This window comes from Rana temporaria, chromosome 1 (genome assembly GCF_905171775.1).
Source record: "Rana temporaria chromosome 1, aRanTem1.1, whole genome shotgun sequence".
Taxonomy (NCBI): domain Eukaryota; kingdom Metazoa; phylum Chordata; class Amphibia; order Anura; family Ranidae; genus Rana; species Rana temporaria.
The window spans coordinates 231,626,468-231,649,082 of record NC_053489.1 but is presented as its reverse complement, the minus strand read 5'-3'; the positions used below and the strand labels follow the sequence as shown (position 1 = coordinate 231,649,082).

Sequence of the window (22,615 nt, the reverse complement as noted above, 5' to 3'; positions counted from 1 at the left end):
AAATTTTCCACTCGCCTATTCGCATTTGGAAAAAATTATTACTGGAGAGCGCAGGATAGTGTGGGCTAGTAGCTCAGGACTTGAAATTTTGAGCCCTGGCTATAGTAGATACCCCCAGGTTGTCTTTCAGAATTCTCTGGGAGCACCGTACCTTTGGGGTGCTCTAATATGAAAATACCAAATTCAGCTGTGTTATTTTGTGGGTGGGGTGGGAGACAAAGTAATGGGTTACGTGCAGCTTTAATACTAAGAGTTCATTTAGTTTAAATGTTTTGCTACACAAATAATGTGTTTTGGTTTGATTACTGCTGCTTGCAGTTACATTTTCATACATAGCACACACCATGGAGGTCACGGGAATGAGAGACTTGTTTGCTGCAGGGCCTGTGGGGTATTTTTGGCTGTAGTTAATAAAATGCTGTCTGAAAAGCTTGGTTTGTTATTTCACGTGGACTAGAGAAAGCATTTCCTGCCTTCTTTCCCAAGATTGTTTTAGGGTTCAGAGTTAGAATGCTGAGGAATGTACACTCTAAGTTAAAGGTTTACTTACAAAAAACAAATTCTTCCCATTTTTCTTTTTTTCATTTGCACACACACTAGCTCTACGCTTGCTTTTGCACTTCTGTGCATTTAATTTTGAAGATGAACTCGGAATAGTTTCTTAATCTTCCCATTACAACTTCTCCTTGCACATTTATTTAAATTTCGTTTTTTTTTTTAAATAAGTACATTTTTTTTTTTGTGCACAAGGTCATCCCTTTACAAGGGAGAAAGCAGTTATGTCCAGGCACCATGAGGGGGGATCGGTTAAGCACTGATGGCCATTCCCATTTTCTGTTTTGCTGCAGATGTATCAAAATATAATTCATGCAGTGGAAATTGGTGCATTTAAAGGGTGTGAGATCAGAGACCATCTCCTGGTCTGCCAGTCAAGGTACAACGTTATGGAGGATGGGGCAGCCCTGGAGTCTAAGATGCCAGGGTCCTCCCAATGCAGCAAGCGGCAATGTAATGACACAGTAACTGTTAGAAATAAACTAGAATGTGGAAGTCACACTGCTGGTGGCTCAGGGAAGAGCGGGTACAGTGGCTACTGGGCTTACTTACATAATATTGGCTACACTGAGCCCCGAAAATGCTGCATTTAATAAAAGATTGGCTAGCTGCTGCTGCTATGATTATCATTATACAGGATTTATATAGCGCCAACAGTTTACGCATCACTTTACAACATGAGGGCAGACAGTACAATTACAATACAATTCAATACAAGAGGAATGAGAGAGCCCTGCTCATTGGAGCTTACAATTTAGGATGATTACAAACCCATCTTTGTTAAAGGTAGGCATGGACTTTAAAAAATGCTGATTCAAAATTTCTACCCGGAGCTTTAATATCTTATGTTTTTACTTTTCAGCACGTAAATGCAGATCATTATTGCTACATAGGGTTTTCCCTACTACAACCCCCCTCCCTTTATTACTGGTCTGGTATAATTGTGTAGTGGGAGTGCATTTCTCAGAATATCATTGCAGAGGGCGAAAATCAGTTCAGGTAAATTTACGGAGCAAAAGGAAAAGAATTTGCAGCAGGCTCAGTGGTTTGATGCAGAGGTAGATAAAGTTGCTCAACAAGCCACTCCAAGCTGTACTAATACAATGGCAAGTCATTGGATGCTTACCAAGTGGGTTCATTTACACTGCTGCATTGACTAGCTAGAAAAGATGAAACAGGGCCAAACATCGCCCAGATTCCTCCCCACAGTAAAATGTATTGCAGTTTACAAAATAAGCTAGGGTTTCTTTAATCTTTTCTTTTCACAGGTTTTATGGTTGATCTTTCATATTCTTGTGGCGGTGTTTTCACCACAATTTTGCTGTATATTTTACCAGTCCCAAAACTGTACTCTTCCTCTCTACAATCGTATCAAAGTTTCTTTTGTTCTCTTGCTTTTACATACTGCAGCTGTATGTTACCACTGCGTTCAGTAGCCTTGGCTTTTACCTTGGAATATAGGCCTGAAATATTACCCCCCCCCTGTACTTTGACTCTGTCACGTGCGTAGAAATGTTTTTTTCTACAGTCATGCTCTTCAAGAAGCAGGTTACTGTCCCTTGGCACCCTGATAAGCTTTTATGGTCTGCACTTTGTGTTGGTCTTGCAGCCATCATTTGAATTATTTACTCAGGTATTTTCTATGTACAGATAGAGATTACCATTACTGCTTCTTTTAGTGGGTAAGTAGTTAAAATTTATAGCTCTTACAAATGGTTTAGTATTGTGCAGTGACCTCCTCTGGTGTCTTATTTTCTGGCTGCAGATATTGGAGGAGATTTACTAAAACTGGGGCACACAGAATCTGGCGCTGCTGTGCATAGTAATCAGCTTCTAGGTTTTATTGGCTAAGCTTAATTGAACAAGCTGAAGTTGGCAGTTGATTTGTTACTATGCACAGCTGCACCAGTTTTAGTAAATCTATGTATTGGTTTGAGGGCCAGTTCACACCAGATGCAGTTCCGTGCGATATTTTTCTGCATTAAAAATGCATGCAGAGTGTTTTCCAAAAGCGCTCGGAACTGCATCCGTTGTGAACAAGCACTTGGTGCAGAAAAAAGCGCACAGGACTGGTTGTGTCTGATGTGAACAAAAGTGACATTCTACGCACATCTCATACACAAACTTGACCATGTTCAGTTATAATTTTATCCCTGCACACATATTGACCTTTTAATGATTGCATACAATTCAAATACTAGAGTGTGTAAGGAGAAACTTCACTCGCTTACTTTTTTTGTCAGGTTAGCCACAAAAACCTACTTGCACGTCCAGCGAATCCAGCAGTGCTCTGTAAGGTCCCATGCCACCATACTTCCCCCTAACTTCATCAGGAGATGCCTGTCACTTCCAGGTCCTTGCAGCCAACCCCCTCATGATGCGCAGCAGCATATGCTCTGTAAAGTACCGGTGGCCCCTTGGGACGCCAGATTTGAGTATCCCTTAGGATCTGCAGGTAGCTGAACATGTAATTCTCACCTTGGAGTGAAGTGATGGAAAGTGGGTGGGGAAGAATGGCGGCCTGTTTTAAAGTGTATATATAAACCATATTGCACCTTACAAGTTTGAAGATGTGGAGACTTCATTATTATTTTTCTTTTTTAAGGTTTAGGTATGACCTGGATAAAGACCAAATTTTCATGCGTGGCCAAAGCTGAGCCTTTCTTCAGGTCGTTACAAAAGGAGCATCAGTGGGGGGTACCAACAACTCCAAATACTTCTTGTAATAGTGGCCCAAAAATCCATCAGGGCCAGGTGCCTTTGAGAGTTGAAGACTCTTGATAGCCGCTTTGATTTCGCCCTCTGTAAAATCTCCCTCCATCAGTTCAATATGATCGTTTGCCACCTTAGGTAAAGGCATGTCCCTAAAATACTTATCAGCTAGAGCTGCGGGGAAAGAGTTTGGTAAAGCGTATAATTTAGAGTAAAAGGTTCAGAATTCCTGTACCACCAGTTGTGGTTTCTTGGTCAATTTGCCATCACGCAAGCGTAGCTTTGGTAAGGCAGGATTGTAAGGGCGAAGTGTGAGTTTCCTAGCTAAGAAGGTGTTCGGCTTGTCTCCTAAGGTGTAGAATCGGTGTCTGGACCAGCGAAGATGCTTCTGCGCTTTGGTAGTGAAAAAAAGTTTTAGTGTCGTACGCGCTGCAGCGATTGTGTCTCAAATCTAGCTGGAGGTTTTTCTTCTTGCATAAGGGCCTGTAGATCAGTCTCTTGTTGTTGTATTGTTTTTGTGTGTATGCGTTTGATCCTAGAGGCTAGAATCAACTGGCCACAAATCAGTCGTTGGTTTTCGGTTTTGTCCCCGGTATGATAAGCAGATTTGCACCGGGGACTGATCAGACCACGACGTGGTCAGTATTTTGGCTGATTTGATTGAAGGGAGCAGGTGTGATAAGTTGAAAACATGATAGATTCGGGAGTAGGTTTTATGTACTGTATGTACTTTAATGTGTGTAATCCCTAGTGGTTCGATGGAGATCTCTTCAGATATCTATTGGATTGTAAGAGTGTAACAGCCTAGCCAGTTTACAGCCCTGTTCCGGAGTATGTTAAAAACTGGTTTATATGGATTAGACCTATCCAGGGCTTGTCCAGGGGTACATTACTGTCCTATTATGATCTGACCCATTGCATGTGGGATTAGTGTTGCTAGCATGGTTTCAAAAAACTTTACCTGTCCCCCGTTGGGGGGCATAATAGGAGACTAATGTAATGACCTGTTCGTTGATTCTCCCAACCACCATGATATACCTCCCCTCTTTTATCTTTTATGACCATGTCAGGGGTAAAGGGAATGAGTTTAGCAATGCATATCGTGACTCCTCCTTTTTTCTCTGGGCCATTGGAAAAGTAACTTTTTACCCTGCGCATTATGGGAAAAAACTGAATTTGGTTGATCGTGTGCTCAACATTATGGCTCGCTAGACTGCACTTGCCCGTTATAGATTTCCATCGGCTCGTCCGAAATCCTGGTGCTCTGAGGGGGGACCTCTGGGTATGGAGCATGGAGTGCACTTAGGTAAAAAGACAGAAAGAAGAAAAGAAAAAGTAGTGAGTTAGAATAATGTACCGACAAACTGATTTTCCGTGTGTAAATTTAAAAAAAAAAACATATAAGTAACGTCACGTAATGTGACGTAGGTCAGTGACCTCTGGGAATTCAATGTTCCCATGAAGTGTTGCGAGGTTGTCACCCTCTGACAAGGTGGGACAAACTCACTAAGAAGTAGCATGCGTTTGCGCCCCGATGTCTTTCCACTCCTATTACTTTGAAGCAAAGAAGTATCCGGGATACAAAACTTCAACATGTGTATAACCAGGCTAGTTTAGTGAATACAGTAGACGGCTGCTATCTGGCCAAAGTGATTGTCTTTTTCAGCTTTTGACCAAGATGGGGGGGAAAAAAATAAACCTATACCGCCCTGTCCAAAAACTGGATTAAGGTGGCCACATCTTAATTTAACAGTGCCAACCATGAACATGTATGTGGGAGAAAAAAAGAAAGAGAGAATCAAAAGGGGGCGGGGGAATGAAATATTTCAGTCAAGGAGGCACGATGTCCCCGTCAACAGGAAGGATTTTCACTAGACTTCCATCAGAACTGAGTTTTGTCATGCAAGACTTCAACTCTGGGTCAGAAGATCGGAATTCAGTTTAGATTCATCCCTATGCTACCATGGCTGGGTTGGACCAATTGGATGAGGAGCGGCCTTGTTGGGACCATATAGGCGAAATCGGTTGATCCCTTGCTTGTCGAGGACAGGGCGAATAATTGGGTGCGTCAATAGTGGCTTCAGTGCACATCTCTTCTGGATGGTTTGTTGAGAGATGTTCGCAAACATGTCCGCAAATATTTGGTCTGAGTGGCCTAATAAAGTTAAATAAATGTCTCCCTTACTCCTGGATTCCGACATCATTTTTTCCTTGATCCTGTAAAAATGTGGCTTTACTAACGCATGTCTGGGAAGGCCATACGTTCTCGGGGCAGTCAAGGCGCATTGCACCCTGTCGAGCTCCAGATGGTGAGGAGAAATTCCTGGAATCAGGTCCTGCATCAGGGTGTGTACTGCATCTTCCAGATCGGTGATCGATTCTGGCAATCTGCGCAGCCTAAAATTGTATCATCTAGATTTATTTTTCAGATCTTCAATTTTTGTATTAGCTTGGTCAAGTTAGTCTTGCAGAGAAGAGATCATCTTAGTATTCTGGTTAACCGTGCCATACACCTTGGTTTTAATCGTGTCTAGCCTCTCCCCAATGCAGTGGAAATCTCCCCTTATGTCAGCTGTTATTGCAGTACAGGCTTTAGATAATTCTTGTTGGAGCAGTGCAGAGAAGCAAGCTAGCAAAGCTACATCACCAGAATAGGGAGTAGGTGGTGGTTGGGACTGATCCTGTATGGAACTGGACTGGCTCAAAGCTGTTTCAGCAAGGTCCGCCATGTGTCTGTCCATAGAGGAGGCTGGGGACCCTGCATATTTCGGGCCCTCTCCCTGAGACCCTGCGGTAGGAGAGAACCATGGAAGTTGCATCGCTGTCAGCTCATCCTATGACTGGGATGAGAATGGATCCTGCATCTGGGTGTCCTGCGGGCTGGCAGATGCATTTGGTGAAGTTGCTGCAGAGTGGGGAGAGGCCGGACTGTGAGATGACTGAGCCGCCTGTCCAGTCTTCTTGTGATCCGGCACCATCTTGGAAGAGGGGGCCTGGTGTGCTGCTGGTGAATGGCGCTCTGAGCAGGTCATGTTATGGTAGCGCTGTGGGTTCTTTTTAGCTGTCCCTGCTGTCCTCCGCTGCATGGTATGGTCCGGTGCCTGGGAAAGTGCTTACTGCACCCGTATCGCTGACTTTTGCTAGGAAAGCCGGCGGCGAGCGGAGCTCAGTCAGAACATGTCCGCACTCTGCGCCGTGCGCATGCGCACTTCCGTTCAATTTTTTTTAAAACAAACAAATTTATATCTGGCTTGCTACACTGGTTGTAGGAATCAGACAGATTGCTACCAATACCTGTTCTGTGTGATTATTACTAGTAACAAGGCTCTTACAAAAATGCATGACTAGGATAAAGATACCAGGGGTGATTTTTATTTTTTGCACATGGACCTTGGGCTGCACGTATCTAGCCAATTTACAGTAAATATGTTGCCATTTCCTGCGTTGCTAGTGAAAGACCAGCTGTGTACAGATGCATCTGCAAGAAGCGCTTATGATGAGGTCAGTTGAAAAGATTTTTACGATATGCAGCACTGAAACCTCAGGAAAAATTATTAGAAAAATGGTCATTAGCAGTTGAACTGTATTGTCATTAGTTAATATTGTAGCATGGCCAATTCTCAGTCATGTAGTAGCTTTATCATTTACTTTTGTTTCCATCATACTGAAATAAACTGCAGCTTAACGTGAACCTATACTTGACTTCCCTTCACTTCCTTGCCCCTCTGTTTGAGCAACGGAAGTAACAAAAGTTGAATACTCCCCTGTATGGCAGTGCCAATATTTGAGAAAGGCAAGAAAAGACTGCCGGTGGAACAACCATTAAAGTGAATCTGTTGCTTTACCATACTGTGGCAAAGCATAGGTTCACTTTGAAGTTGCTGTATAATTTAGTATGATGTAAATACTAGTAACAGCTACTACATGATTAAAGCCTTGTACACACTATACGTTTTTTTTTCTCCATTCAACCCAGCAGGTTAATTGAAAAATAAACTGTCAGCTCCGGTCAGAGCCGCTGTACTAGCGTTTCAATGTTGGTACAGCAATCTCCCCCGCTGAGCTGTTGTGTTCTGACGGGGATGCCCATCCTGCCAGAGCACTCCGATCAGCTGCTGGTTTTCCAGCATGCTCATCTGACAGAAGTCGGCTTCTGTCGAACCAGCTGCCATATACATGGTGGCTTGTCGGACGGGTTGGGCGTTTTTTTATTGAGCCGGCCGATGTCGCCTGGCATTGGGCCGTGTGTACGGGGCTTAAGAATTGGACATGTTTTTCTTGTGAAAAAAATAATTGGCCATGTTACAATAGCAACTAAAGACAATCCAATTCTGTAACCGCTTTTGACCACAACTTTTTTTTTTCTTTTAAAAAGTATAGCTTGCTGTTACTGGGGACCCGGGCGCCTTTATACACATCTTCTGGTCCTGCCCAGTAATTAAACACTACTGGTCACAAGTACTATCTGTGATACAAGAGGTGGTAGGAATAGATGTAGCCCCAACCCTGCAGATATGCCTTTTGGGCTTGGTAGAAGAATTAGCCCCCAGGGTGGCAGAGAGAACTCTGATTGGACTCCTGTTATTCTATGCCAGGAAAATGATCACTCTCTGCTGGAAAAAACGTGCCCCACCGTCCATATTGTTATGGAAATCACATGTCAATAAAGTACTGCCACTCTATAAAGGAACCTCCCAAAATAGAGGATGCCCCAAAAAGTATGATAGAGTGTGGGCCAAATGGCTAGCAGAGGCCTCCACGGCGACCGGAGACTGACTGAGCTTGTGTGTTTTTTTTTTTTTTTGTTCTTCCTCTCTGTATTCGAATCTCTGCTATGGGTTTGCTGGATATAATTTGCTGTCCCTTGGGCCTCGACTGAAGAATTTGATACTTGGACATTTTAATTGAACGGGAGCCACTACTGCACTAGATTGTTTGTTTGTTTGTTTGTTTGTTTGTTTGTCCCTTCTTCTAAACGTGCTGCAGCTGTATGTTACTAATGATGGAAGCAGCCTATGGCCAGCTGGTACTGGCTCCTGCGTGGGTATAGTCCCAATGCTGTGGCAGGTTTACTGATGTGGTTTGTTTGTATGTTTTATACTCAATAAAAAGATTAAAAAAAAAATAGTATAGCTTGCTGTAAAATATAAGATAATATAAGTGATAGTCTAAGACTGTAGACATCCTGCAGAAGTCAGAGACTACAGGCATGACACAAGAGATGTTTAGAGTGCACAGACATGCTACAGAAGATGGTGAGGCACTGCAGACCTACCATAGGGGGTTTTTGGAGACTGGTACATGGTTAAGGAGACATATTACATGAGGCTGCTGGAGATCACTGCTTTAAAAGTACAATGGGTAAACCTAGAATATTGTTTGCAGGGGCTACAGAGGGCTGCATGTGGCCTCTGGGCCCCATGTGGGGTAACAAGGGATGTAGAGTATCACACTTGGCACATAGCGATTACATTATGTACTTTGTTGTTAGTAGGGTTGTCCCGATACTTTTTTAGGACTGAGTACAAGTACCGATACTTTTTTTCATGTACTCGCCGATACCGAATACCGATACTTTTTTTTAAATGTGTCCCCAAATGCAGCCATGTCCCCCCACGTATGCCGCCATGTCCCCCCACAGATGCTGCCATGTCCCCCCATATGCAGCCATGTCCCCCCCATATGCAGCCATGTCCCCCCCATATGCAGCCATGTCCCCCCCATATGCAGCCATGTCCCCCCCATATGCAGCCATGTCCCCCCCCCATATCCAGCCATGTCTCCCCCATATCCAGCCATGTCTCCCCCCATGCAGACAGGTCTCCCCCCATGCAGACAGGTCTCCCCCCATGTAGCCATGTATCCCCCCATGTAGCCATGTCTCCCCCCCATATCCCGCTTACCTGCATCCCCGCTACCGCCTACTGTGTAATACGCGCCGGGAACATTACAGCTTAGAATAGCTGTAATGATTGGCGCCGCGCTGCGTATAGACACTCCCCCTCGCTCGGGATTGGACAGTTCACCCGAGCAAGGGGGAGTGTCTATGCGCAGCGCGAATCATTACAGCTATTCAAAGCTGTAATGTTCCCGGCGTGTATTACACAGTCGGCGGTAGCGGGGATGCGGCGACGACGGCGGGGGCGGGGGGAGGGATGAAGTATTCTATTTGGGTATCAGGGGTATTTGCGGGAGTACGAGTACTCCCGCAAATACTCGGAATCGGTCCCGATACCGATACTAGTATCGGTATCGGGACAACCCTAGTTGTTGGGTTTATTTTCAGTCTAACTTTATTTAAAGATTATTTGTTCGCAATTTACTTTTCATGAAAACAAAACAAACTCAAGCTAAAATTTGTATAGTAGGTTACAAAGTCAATTTTGTGGTGGCAAGAAAGTTCATTGTAACTACATTCTGGATATTGTTTTCATGTGCTTTTTAGCCTTCTATGGCTTAAAGCGGAACTAAACCCTTGTATCATTTTCAGCCAAGGAAGCTGCCTTCTTGGCTTCTGTTTGATCTTCAAATGATTGCTGTACATGGGATTGGTTATGAAGCCAGCTGTTTGATGGCTTGACAGTTTGGTTGAGAGCACAGCCAATGTAACAGTTATATTACCATCACCGGACTGTAATGTAAGTTTTTTTTTTTTTTTTTTTTTTTTTAAACTGTTAAATTTATGCGTTCCGCTTTAAATCTGAAATTTATACATTTTTTTTTTTTTGCACACCTTATTTTAACAGATGTCTGGATTTAGATACAAATATGTTGATGAAATATATATCTGTATAACCTTATCAGATTTACATATTTATGTTTTATCTTTTTTTTCTTTTTTTCCAGGAAAAAAAAGATTGGAGAACCAGTGAATTTTCAGAAGACAAACTACAGAAACCAAGGAGGTCATTTAGAAAAAAAGAAACTTTACCACCACAGCAAAATGAAGATGTTTTTTTTGAGAGAAAAAGCAATCTTTATAAAGATAAGCAGTTTAACAATACAACTGAGGAAGCTGAAGACAAGTACAAACAACCTGTCAGATCAGATGACACATTTAGGACTGTGAAAGCAACAATGTTTGAACATAATGTAGAATGGCATAGCCCCCCTGAACTGCTGAGTGGCAGAAATCCTACATCCAGCCAGATTGCTAAAAGTGATCTTTTGTCTGAAAATACAGAAGGTAAAAAAGATTCAGGAAGCTGGTCAAAGTGGCTGAGTGACGATAGTGTGCATTCAGTCACACAGCTCCACAAAGGAAATGATATCTCGGGCATAAGGTTCAGCAATAGCAGAGCTGGAAAGGCTGAATCACCTGCAGCCCACGACATACTTCAAAACCTCAAAGTTGATGAAAAAACGCGTATAGAGCCAAGGTTCGAAGTCATCCAGGCAGTTGGAGAAAGGGTTTTAAGTGAATCCATTCAAATGGTCCCTGAAGACAAAGCTGTGACTCTTCGATCTCAAAGATCTTTCCACAGGAAAGAAAGGGAATTGACGAATTTGGAACTGGATGAAAGTATCTCACGTCGTCCAGTAAGCAGCCTCCAGAGAAGTAAGAGTGAATACAGGAGGAGAGATACAAGCTCACAAGAAAGCTCAACTAATAAGTATGCGTCTAGAGACCTTGATTTTTCATTTGTTAGAAATAGTTTAAGGGCAGCAAAAATTGACACAGTGAAAGCACCAGAAGATAGGAACTATGAAACTAGTGGGAACAAAAGCACTGTAGACGCAACAGTCTCTGATTTTCAACCAAAGTCCTATAAACTGGACTACAAACCGAAAAAAGAAAATGCTTCTGAACAATGTTCCACTGAACAGTCTCTATTTGGAATTAGTGCAACAGATGGCAAAGACATGAAAAAATCTTTGAATGATTTTAATCGGCCTGCCCATAGACCATCCAGTGACTTGGTAGAGAAAGAGTTTGAAACAGGAATAAGACCCGTTAAAGTAGAGCCAGCGGGATTTAACTTAAATATTAGAGAGGATACGAAAAAATCATCACTCATCGAAGAGGATAAAAAGGAATCCTACCAACGAACTAGGTTTCTTTCTGACAAAGAGTCACCTGTAACCAAAAAAGATAATAAAGACGAATCAAATTATTTGATTAGTGAAATGTTAAGCAATGAGGTTGAACAATTCAAAAATGACTTGACTACGCATATCGCAAAAGATACTAACAGTTTCTTAAGAGGGCAGCAGTTCAAGGAAGAATATGTCGAACAATCTAAATTGGAGAGAAAGCAAGCACCATTTCAAGACAAGACCCCAAGCAGCAGTGGCAAAGGAAACCTGTTGGATCTATACAGTTTTGAGTATGAGGAAACAAAGAGAAAACAGAGTATGTCTACACTATCTCCAACGGAATCAAAAGCAACATATTTTGCAATAACTGCAATAGACAACAAAAAAGAAAAGAATGATAGTAATTTTGAAAGCCAGAACATTACTCCCAGCAGCTGGACAACAGATGAATTTTTTAAGCAAGATTTGAAAATGAGTACCACTATTTCAGGGTCTGTCGCTGACAGCATTTCTTACAGGTCAGAAGCAATAAATACACAAGGAGACTTTGAAACCTCAAGTGCCTTTAAAGAATTAAAAACACACAGAAACCAGAGAGTTCTTGAGGATGATTCTGTTGCTAAGCCAGCGAAAATTTTGGAAAAAAAGAGTGTTATTGATATTGATGCTTTAATCAGGAAGCAAAAGCAAAAAACAAGCCTAGCTGAGAAAGTTTCTTCATCAAGAGATCCTAAACCTGAGCAAAAAAAATCTACACCAGACTTGGACACTACAGAAAGTTCCCCTCTGAATCTTGACAGATCTTATAAATCTAAAGTTGTTGATATTGATTCCCTAATGGCAGAATATAATGCAAATCCTTCAAAAGAAAGCATATCCAGAGATGAAGATCATAACCTACCCAAGTGGGAAAGCTCTAAATCTATCATGGAGAGCACTTCAAAAAGTTCTGGCAGCAAATGGAGGGATCCCTCTGTAAAGCTTGTTAACAACGTTGAAAACTCCCCGTTTGAAACGGTTGCTTCATGGTATTCTTCTCAAACCACTACCTCAACAACAGAAAGCACTAAAGATGCACACACAATTTCCAATACTGCAGATCATGTGAAGTCTCCAAAAGATGCAAAATATGAGCAATATCAAGCAAAAGAGAGAGATCAAGGATTCCAAGCCCGTTCAGAAGGAAGTCAGAATATAGCAAGTTTTGATTTCCCACAAGAGTCATTAACAAGAAATTTAGAGAACTATAAAGCTCAGTCAATACGGGTCTCAGAATCGCCTACTGTAATTGCGGACTGGTCATCTTCACGTACCTTGGCCAAAACAACAGTTCTGGAAATTAGTGTTGATAAAGAAGACTCTGCTGCTGCAAAGCTTCACCATAGGGTTTCTGTGAAAACTGATAGGAAATCCATCTTAACTGAAGAAAGGCAACCACCTTCTGAAGGAAGACGGCCAGCAAAGGCTAGTGATTTAATTTCCCTAATGCTAGAAAATAAAGAAAAACGAAGGGAACAGCATCGCGTGCGGCAGAGCATTCCAGTGGAGCACCAATTTGAGTCAACACACAGATTAAAAAGCCAACACGAATGGCAATATAGTGAGAGCAAGGTATGAATTATTGGTTGGTATTTGTGTGCAATTGCCACAATACTATTAGGGTGAACATGCAGCCAAATGGCTAACAATGCATATACCTACTGTTCACGCTTTTACCTGCCAGATTTTCTTGCCTTTGGTAGCTCCCCTTGTACAGTCTGCTAACAAATGTGCATCAGTGTGCTGTTGAAGCCCTCCATGTACTCAGCCACTGCTGTTTTGATGCTATACACACTGTCCAGTCCCCTGAAATATATTAAGATAGCTGGCAAGACAGTAGATTAATGCTACTTACAGTGAAGGGACTACCACTCTCTGTGATTTATGGTATGCCAAATAGTATAGCAAGTTTATATATGGTAAAGACTTAGGATTTACTGCACCAGACACGTTAAAAATACATGCAAGTATGCTTGTAATTACAAACATTTTAAATAAACCAAAATGGCATAATTGAGTCACTTCTCAAGCACGGTCTTTGAGTTCCTATTTTATCTGTGTTTTAGGACTATTCTGAAAAAGAGAGCTCCAGACAAAATGCAAAACTACACCGGGTACCAGAAAGTGTCATGGACCTGCCACGAAGAAAAAGCTTAAATAGACCTCGAGAGCGGGACTTAAAATCAGATGAGGTAGGTTGTTGATTTCATTATTGCTACAGAAAATATTATTTTAGATTTGTGACTCTAAACCAGTAGTTGTCAACTTATGAGCTAAAGGGGGCCTCAAGTGCAGCAAATGACATCACCAAAGGGCCGCACATAATGTGCAACATATGTAATACTGAGAATTGTCAAACTGCAGACCTAATGGAGGAAATGAGGGTGAGAGATTGTGGACATGCTACATTTTTGGCTGGGAATATGCTGCAGAAGACAATATGAAACGGGAAACAAGTTCCATGAGGCTAGTAGATATGAATTCTATTACCTTTTTTTTACTTCTCAATACATGCAAGTAAACTAGCTCTATGGGAAATCTTGGTCAGCTTGACATGGCACTGCTCCCAACCATAAGTGACAGGGACACCAAACTTGGGGAGCACGTCAAGGGGACCAACGACTACGACATGGTAGATTACCTAGGCAAGCTGGTCGACCCCAAACTCAGATATGTTGTAGTCATTGGTCCCCTCTCGGTGCTCCCCAAGTTTGGTGTCCCTGTCGCTTATGGTTCGGGAGCAGTGCCATATCAAGATGACCAAAATTTAACATGGATGCTAATGGTAAAAACCATTAACAGCGCCATACTAAGCTGACCAAGATTTAACATAGAGGCCAATATGTCCGTACTTGCAAGGGCTTTACGTACACCTGTGGGTATGTCCGTACTCGTGAATGTACGTAAAGCGGGGTATGCCCGTTTAATGACATTTCCTATACAACAAAAGTGTTTTAAACCTACTTTGGGTTTATGTGGTAACGTTTTGACGCATTTTATTTCAGTATGTTGAGTGTCCAAATTTACTGACTCTGTCTTGAGAAAATTATAGAGGCTGCCTCTGAGCTGGGGGCTGTCACTGCCTGCCACCTTTTGAAAATGGTGGCTGCCTGGCTGTGTCAACAAGTATGCTGTAAATAAGCGTCAGAAAACTGCCAGACTGTCCATGCTTTATTAATGTTAGTGACTTGGAAAACACCGACTCCAAAGCAAAAACATGGCAGCCAGGATATTAACATACTCAAAGAAAATTCATCAGTTCATGTGTTTTTCTTTTCAGATTAATACCAGTCTGTCCTGACTAATTTATGAACTGGTACTCGTATCCAAAAATTAACCCCCAGGCATGCTGGTTTGTGCTATACTGATGCAAATTGGGAAACGGAGGCCAAGGAGCACTCATATAGACGCTTACATATCGCTATATACATAATTGAGCTTTGGGGACGTTAAACAGTTTTTTTTTCCATACAATTGGTTCTTTTTGAAGAGTGCATTTTTACTTTCCCGAAGGTCTTAGCCATATGTTGCAATTCTTCCAAAACGGGCAAATCTTCGTAAAAGATTACTGTTGGGCTCATCAAGCTGAGTGGAGCTCTCAGACACATTCCATGGACAAATGGATAAGTGGCCACAGGCCCTAACCCTTTGTTGTGGAGCTGTTCTGCTTGAACGTTTATGTTCTAGTTCCATACTTGCTGCAAGGCACTAGAGCCTGTTCACGTTCGGAGATCATCATTTGAATTACAGTTATAAAACCAGGTCATAAATCAGCAGTCATTAAGTCTCAGGCAGAGTGAACTGCTGATCACATGCATTTTGCCTTCAGGCATTATCTAGCTAAAGATTTTAAAGTCCATGACCAAGCCCATTCGTAGATACTGGAGTTGTGTTTAACTCATTTGCTGCTAGTGAAGATGTATCCTGAAAACATTATTTTGGACACATTGCATTCTGAATGAAGCATATGTATTGGGACAGTGTTGCACTGTTTTATAATTGGGTCTCTTTAAATCGTGGCTGACCTGCAGACCAAATGCAGAGTTATATAACCACTTGGATAACCACGTAGCAGTACATCACTGGACTTTAAGTGGTTATACCAGTGCCTTTTTTAGAGCCAATAGTTGGCTGTCTTCTAAAAGCAATCTTGGCAGCTAACTAGCCCCTGGATTGCTTTAACAAGCAGTGGCATGAGATGTCCCCTGTCTCACTGGGAAACTTGATTGACTAGCCAGTGCTTCTGCCGGCTGATCATAGAGGCGAACAAAGACTGGAACTGATGAGCTTACATCACTTTCGGTTTATCCCGGATGTAAACTGCACAGTGTGATCAAATGAAAAGCATTTGATCACACTGATCTTGGTTTTAAGGGCAAATATGGGATCTGGGGTCTTTTAGACCTCCAGATCTCTCCATAAAGAGTACCTGTCACATGTCTATTGATGTCACAAACCAGACAAACACATTGGGGGTTATTTACTAAAGGCAAATCCACTTTGCATCTCAAGTGCACTTGAAAGTGCACTTGGAAGTGCAGTCGCTGTAGATCCGAGGGGGACATGCAAGGACAATAAAAAACAGCATTTTAGCTTGCACATGATTGGATGATAAAATCAGCATAGCTTCCCCTCATTTCAGATCTACCCCTCAGATTTACAGTGACTGCACTTCCAAGTGCACTTGTAGTGCAAAGTGCATTTGCCTTTCGTAAATAACCCCCATTGTTGGAATGCTTTGCTTCTCCTAGCTCTTCTAATCCGGTGACAGCCAACCCCCCCCCCCCCCCCCCCATATATTGTTCAGGCTTAGTGGTGACAGGAAATTAGAAAATAATGACCCAATAAGGTCAGACAGATATTCTCAGAAATTAGAATTCTTATGCCTCGTACACACAACTGGTTTTCCTGGCAGGAAAACTACCATGAGAGCTTTTTGCCAGGAATCCCGGCAGTGTGTATGCTCTATCGCAGTTTTCCCGACAGGAAAACCGCTGGCAAAATGGAACATGTTCTCTTTTTTTTCCCGCCGGGATTTCCGGCAGTTTTTAAGCCGGCAGTTTCACTATGGGGAAAACCTGCAGTGGAGCATACACGCGGCCGGGTTTTCCGGCGAAAGCTCTCATGGCAGTTTTCCCAGCCTGGTGTAGTGGGGGAAAAAGCTACCGAGCAGGTTCTTGGTTTTCCCGGTGGACTTTTTACCACCGGGAAAACCGATCGTGTATAAAAGGCATAACACATTATGTTAAAAACTAAAGTGAAAGATTATTTTTTGCTTCCATTCTAAAGTATGCAAAACACAAATTTAAACTCTATTACAGTGTGTAAGTGTGTACTTTGTTTATCAAAGTGTGTGAGGGTAGAAAATATTTAGAAACCCTGCTTTGTTGGTCATAGAAACCCATCGAAGCCTTTTTCTGGGGAACTGAACTTGGAACCTTTCTCGCACCAAGGCAGGTTCAGCGCACCATTACATTAGCGCACACAGGCCTAAGCCTACACGTGTATGCATAAAGTGGCCTAAAATCTTTTTTTTTATACCGATTTTTTTTTTTTCCAAAGCAAAGGTGCTTGTTGCTTTGTATCATATTAATACCTACCAGAGGAGGCTCCGTGAGAAATGTCATCATGCAAATATATGGGAGAGCAGAAAAACAATTTAACACACAGTGTGGGAATTTACAAAAATTGCAAAAGAACATGGAGCTGCTGTGCAAAGCAGCCAATCGGCTTCTACCTTTTTGTCTTGTTCACTTAAAGAGTATGTAAACCCAACGTTTCATATTCCTGATATGTGCCCGCAGTCATGTACTTATATGAAATGAGTCCTGTTCTCTTTGTATTGCTTCCTTTGTGTGAAATCCCTGGTGTTCCTGTCAGTCCCTCTGTTTTTCTATTAAAAACTGACGCACTAGGCATGAGAGCACAGCATGGTCAGTTCTTTAGCTCTGCTGGAAACTTGGTGTGCTCTCCTGCAGTGTTTAGACTTGTCCTAATACCCTACCCCTCCTGCGGGACTGGGACAATCTGTGCTGGGAAAATACATGTGCTGCCTTTTCTCCTCCCCTAGCTCCTGCTACAGCTAAGAACAAAGGGTAAGTAATTACTTATAAAAAATAAAAAAAAGGAGGAAACGGGTATTTTATAATTTTTTTTTTTTTTTTTAGATCTATACACAAATGTTTTTCCCTTCATTTCTATTTGTGGGCCGGTTCACATTACTAGGATGCGGGAACCCTGCGAATCCACTGCGGGTTCGTGCATTGCATCTCTCCCTGCGGCAGTTCACACTGCCCTATGCGAACTGCTGGGAGTGTCAAACGGTAATGACACGCCCAAATCAGTTTGCTGCATACTCAGACAGATCCGATTCTGCTGCGGACCAAAAAAAAAAGGGTCCTGTGCGAGTTTGGTCCGAATGTGTTGTGAATTCAGCCATACTATCTGCATGGCTGAATTTGCATTGCACGGACATTGCATGTGATTTGTACTGCAGTGGGGTGCGAATCACATGCAACCTCACACCCTGAATGGGTTGTTTTACAAGGTAATTGTTTACATATACTTTACATTTTGAAACTGTTTGGTTGTCATGTACATCTGCTCCAGATTTTGGCTGCTGCGGTCTTCGTAAATTACCCTCCATGTATGTGGTTTTGTTTGAAAGTCATCACCCACCTGTCTATAGAAATAGAAAGTATAATACAAAGACTGGATGATATTAAAATGAACACTGCTGCATAAAAATATGAATGAATAGGTTAAATGCACAGGCTAAAAAGTGCAACATGAATTCTAGGTCTGTTATGAAATGCGCAGGAACTATGTTGTGCTATCAATCGCTTTTGTAATTGATTCTAATTACAGCGTATAAAATACAGTATATTATCATAAAGATCTAATTATGTTTTCTGATTCGCTAAAGATGGTTTGCAGGTCTTCCTTATGTGATTCAGACTTGTAATAGTCACCAGTGTACCAGACTTCCTCCTTTTCACAGATTTTATTAACCACGTTTAAAAAGCACACTGAGCACACATGCTTTTGTTGCGACTAGGGTTTGGACATCAGCAGGTAGCATCTAACTAAAGAAAAGGTGTAAATGGGAGTCGGTATGCCTGGCACGCATCCCAAGCTGTAACTTGGAGCTACCTTTTACAGTGTACAGTCGCTATATTGTTTAATGTTTTCACAATTCCAAGCTAGGTTTACACATCCTTCCCTTTGGCTTGCTAGATACTCACAATACGATTCTTATATTGTATTCTTCTGATTTAAGGTTTTTAGCGTATCCTTTTTTTTTTTTTTTTTTTTTTTTTAAACACCTTGGGTAGAACTCCATTTTAATAAGAACTTTTTTTTTTACGATAGTTAAATCCAAATTTGATTTAATCAAGTTATCATGGTCATTGGGACTGTAAATGCGGTTAAATCGATTGTCTTATTGCGGTGTAAAAGTAGCAATAACATCATCACTAAGCTGCACTTAGCCTGCTCACAACGTAGAGCTGTGGCTGGGTCCATTCCGTGGCTTTGGTCCTTTCCTAGTGACTTGTGCTTCAGGGAAAGTACCATTTCAAAGATTTCCACCACTGCCTTGATTAGTGTTGTTGGGCAGAGTTTGGGTGGGGTGTGGGTGCATGAGTGCCAGGATCATTTTGACTGATTTGCCAATGCTGCCTATGAGTTTATAGGTCAGGACAGACTAGGGGATCAACATAGAGGGCCGATATGCATCAGACTGCATGCAAAAACTACAAGGGGCAGCTATTGCACCAGAGCATCATTGACCTGTCTTTATTACAGAAGCTCATGTTCTTTCAGGCTGCTTTACTGCAACCATCTACAAGCAATGCCAAAAGGACACCAAGATTTAAAGTAGAACTATAGGCAGAACTTTTTTTTTCATTTTGGATAAGGCAATGGAGGTTTATAACCCTTGCCAATTTTTTTTTTCCAACATCTATGTCCTGTTGCAGAGATTTCCTTTCACTTGCTGTCCCATAGCCAAATAGAAAGTGAGATGAAATCCCTACAAATTGGTGTTCCTAAACGCAGGACCCTGCATTCAATATATCTGGTCTCCCACAGTGCACAGAACATGGAAATACAATTATTTTAGTAAATATAAACTGCTAAATGCTTTTTCGCATCAGCAGTATATAGCAGTCTTGTGACTTCTATCAGTGTCTAGATAAAGCTTGTGTGAGGAGATTCATTCTCCTCTGACTGTCCTTTGAGGCTGCAGGATCCCTGGCCCTCTGCTGATTGGCCCTGTGCTGATCACATGCACCCTCCCAAGAAAAAAAAAAAAAAAAAAAACTCTAGCAATACACACCAAACTGAGCATGCACAGAGTTCCCCCAAGGCTCTGTTCTATCAGGAGGTGGTTTGGGGACAGTAAAAGAAGGGGAGCATCAGAGAAGACCGAATCAAACCACATTTTTACACAATGCAGAGACATTTACTGCTCTATTCAATGATTTGCTTCTTCTTTGGAGTGTACTTTATGAATTCTTGTGCAGTATGAATATAGCAAGAATATACAGATCGTAAGTGGAACCAAGATCTTCAACTCAGAGTAGAACACAAGTTATTAATGAAGAACAGGAGGTAAAGCTTTCTCGGGGTCATATACAGCTTTTATATGAACAGGCTCAGTAACACACTTTTAGCTTGACAGCTCAACCCGCCTTTCCTGAACTTTAAATACACAGACTGACGATGGGTCATTCAGTTAACAAAATAGTACATAGTGGTAGGCAGAGGAGAGGGTGGGGGCGGGGGTATATCAAGCTCTAGTGGGGGATCAGGAATGGGGGAGACACTGTCGGGGGTGAAACCAGGCACAACATTGCCTCTGGTTTACAGAATTTTCAGTGCATGTGATCAGTTTGCACTGGGCACAGATTTAATTTTAATCACACCCACAGCTATGTGAAAAAAAATTGAATTCTGGTTCAGATTCAATATCGGAAGGATGTTTGGTGTTGATCGTTTGTGTACTTTTTTTTTTTTCCCAAAAGAAAAATGTATTGGTGCCCTCTGCTGGTCAATAATGGGAACTACAGTTGACGTTCTCTTTCCAATAAGTAACAAATTAGTTGTTCCTACTACGAGTTTGAGAATATATGTTAAGGTGTCTAATGGAGTAGCTGGTAGTGAGAAATACCTTCAATGACCTTACAAGTACAAGTTTCTATATTAACAATAATAGTACCTGATCTGTAAATGAAGTTCAGTCTTATTTATTTATTTCCTTAGCTCGTTTGTTGTTTTGCCCCTGAAGACGATTTTAATTCTAAGTTTGGCTGCCATAAAACATGTATTTTGTGTACTTTCATAAGTCACTCCTAGTGACTTGGATCAGGTCTATCCACATTCTTGCGTAAATGTTAGAATTTTGTTACGCTTTGTTTCCCTTTTTAAATACAGCCATATAAAAGTTTTTCACAAAGGTAAATCAAGAGTGCAAAAAGTTTTTTCCTTTTTGTCATTTATATTTTGATTGCCACTGTTTTAGAAGGACTTTCAGGTAATGTATATGGGTAGAAAAAGTAGTAATTAGTAATGCTGTTTTAATTCTGTTTAAACTACTTCTGCAAACTATCAGGTGTTAACACATGACTTCTAGTCTGTTTCTTCAGATCATTTCTCCTGTTTATAAACTAGAGCATAGGAAATAAATTAAAACAATGGGACTTGGCCTAATAAATTCTTCCTAGCTGATCACTTTGTCACAAAAAATATATAATATCGTTGTCTAGCTTTACGGTTTAGGAGATATTCCCCTTGCAATGAGCTGCTAACTGCAGCAGCGCATGCGCACAGGGGATTATCGGCTAAAGGCCTGACAGACGCCGGACCTTGCCGAAAAGAAGTCTCCAGCGAGCATGCGCGGGAGTGACGACATTGTGGCTCCAGCCACTCACATCGCTGGAGCCGCGATACCAGGAAGAAACGCCGAGGCAACATGTCATCTCCCTCGGCGTGGACCAGGTAAGTTACCGACGCCTCGTTCTTGGGTAAGTATTTAAAAAATATATATCTATATTTTAACTATACAACCGCTTTAAGAGAATGCCTTCTGACCCTTCCTATCGAGGTTCTTGTTCAAGCACATCTTATTTGGGGTTACATGTTTCTCCCAATTGTGTTCCTGCATTGTCAGGCTACAGGAGGTGTTGATTTACACACATTGAGCAGCCATTGTTCTGTGTTGTGACTTTCAGGAACCTGGCCCTAAACAGTGATGTGCAATTTAGACTGGAGTGATTGCATGTGTACAGGAAGTGGCTCAAAGAGACTGGATGTCCTTCGATAGAAAAAAGGATGAAAAAAAGGAAATGACAGTATTAACTAAAGGCAAAAAAAAAATGTTTTATTTTTTCAGCTTTAGAGTGCACAGGGATTAGAACGCTTGTCTGTTTTTATAGCTGTTCAAACCTCCCATTTAGGAGATTTAATGTCTCTATTTGTAATGTCTACCATTGTCATTGAAAGTAAAAGAAAATCTAAAATTTGAGGTTTTCCCCAGAAATCTAATAAAGGGGAAATCTTCCAATGTGGGCACTAGTTCTGGTGAGCTGGGGGTCTCCAGGGAATTTCCTTTTCAGGGATTTCCTCTCACTTCCTGTTTGGATATGGGACAGGAAGTGAAAGGGAATCTCTGAAATGGGACACAAAACAAATCTGACAGGAGCTATAACCCTTTCCTTACTCTATCTATCCAAAATGAAAAAATAAAAATGTGCCTATAGTTCTATGTTAATTCAAATCATGGCATTGTTTGATACTTTGTGCTTTAGCAAGCTAAAGGGTTTAGATTAACTTTAAAGAGACTCAATCACCTTGCTCATTCAAGGGAAAAGTTAGTCTGCATAAAGCCTACTTACTCTGTTATGCTCAAATTCACAGCATTTTCAGATGCTCCAACCTCTAACACAGACACTGCAAAGTATTGTTAGTGGTGCCTGAGCTTACAGGGAACATTGACATTAAAGCGGAGGTTCACCCTCAAAATGAACTTTCCAGCATCCTTAACCTCCATCCCATTTAAGCATCATAGCGTTGACATTTTTTTTTTCAATGGTCCCTTACCTGTAATCTGCTGTGCTTCCGGGTTTCCATCCCAGCGGGGAGTGGGCGTGTCGCTATTTTCCCTGACGACGCTGTGCATTGTGGGCGCTGTTTGTTTGGTGTTCTTGCAGTGACGTGTGGGCCAATCATAGCACATCAACAGAACTAGCTGCGCGTGTAGTCTCGCGCTAGC

The 22,615-nt window shown here is 41.8% G+C and overlaps 1 protein-coding gene across 2 annotated transcripts in view; it reads left to right on the top strand.

The window, feature by feature from the left end:
• The window catches only part of KIAA1671 (KIAA1671 ortholog), a 222,966-nt gene that overhangs the window by 61,640 nt on the left and 138,711 nt on the right, over positions 1–22,615 (top strand). For both annotated transcript variants that reach the window (XM_040351406.1, XM_040351398.1), the window contains exons 4-5: positions 10,114–12,915; positions 13,410–13,535. In XM_040351406.1, coding sequence (XP_040207340.1) covers positions 10,114–12,915; positions 13,410–13,535 — 2,928 coding nt within the window. The remainder of the gene's footprint in view (positions 1–10,113; positions 12,916–13,409; positions 13,536–22,615) is intronic.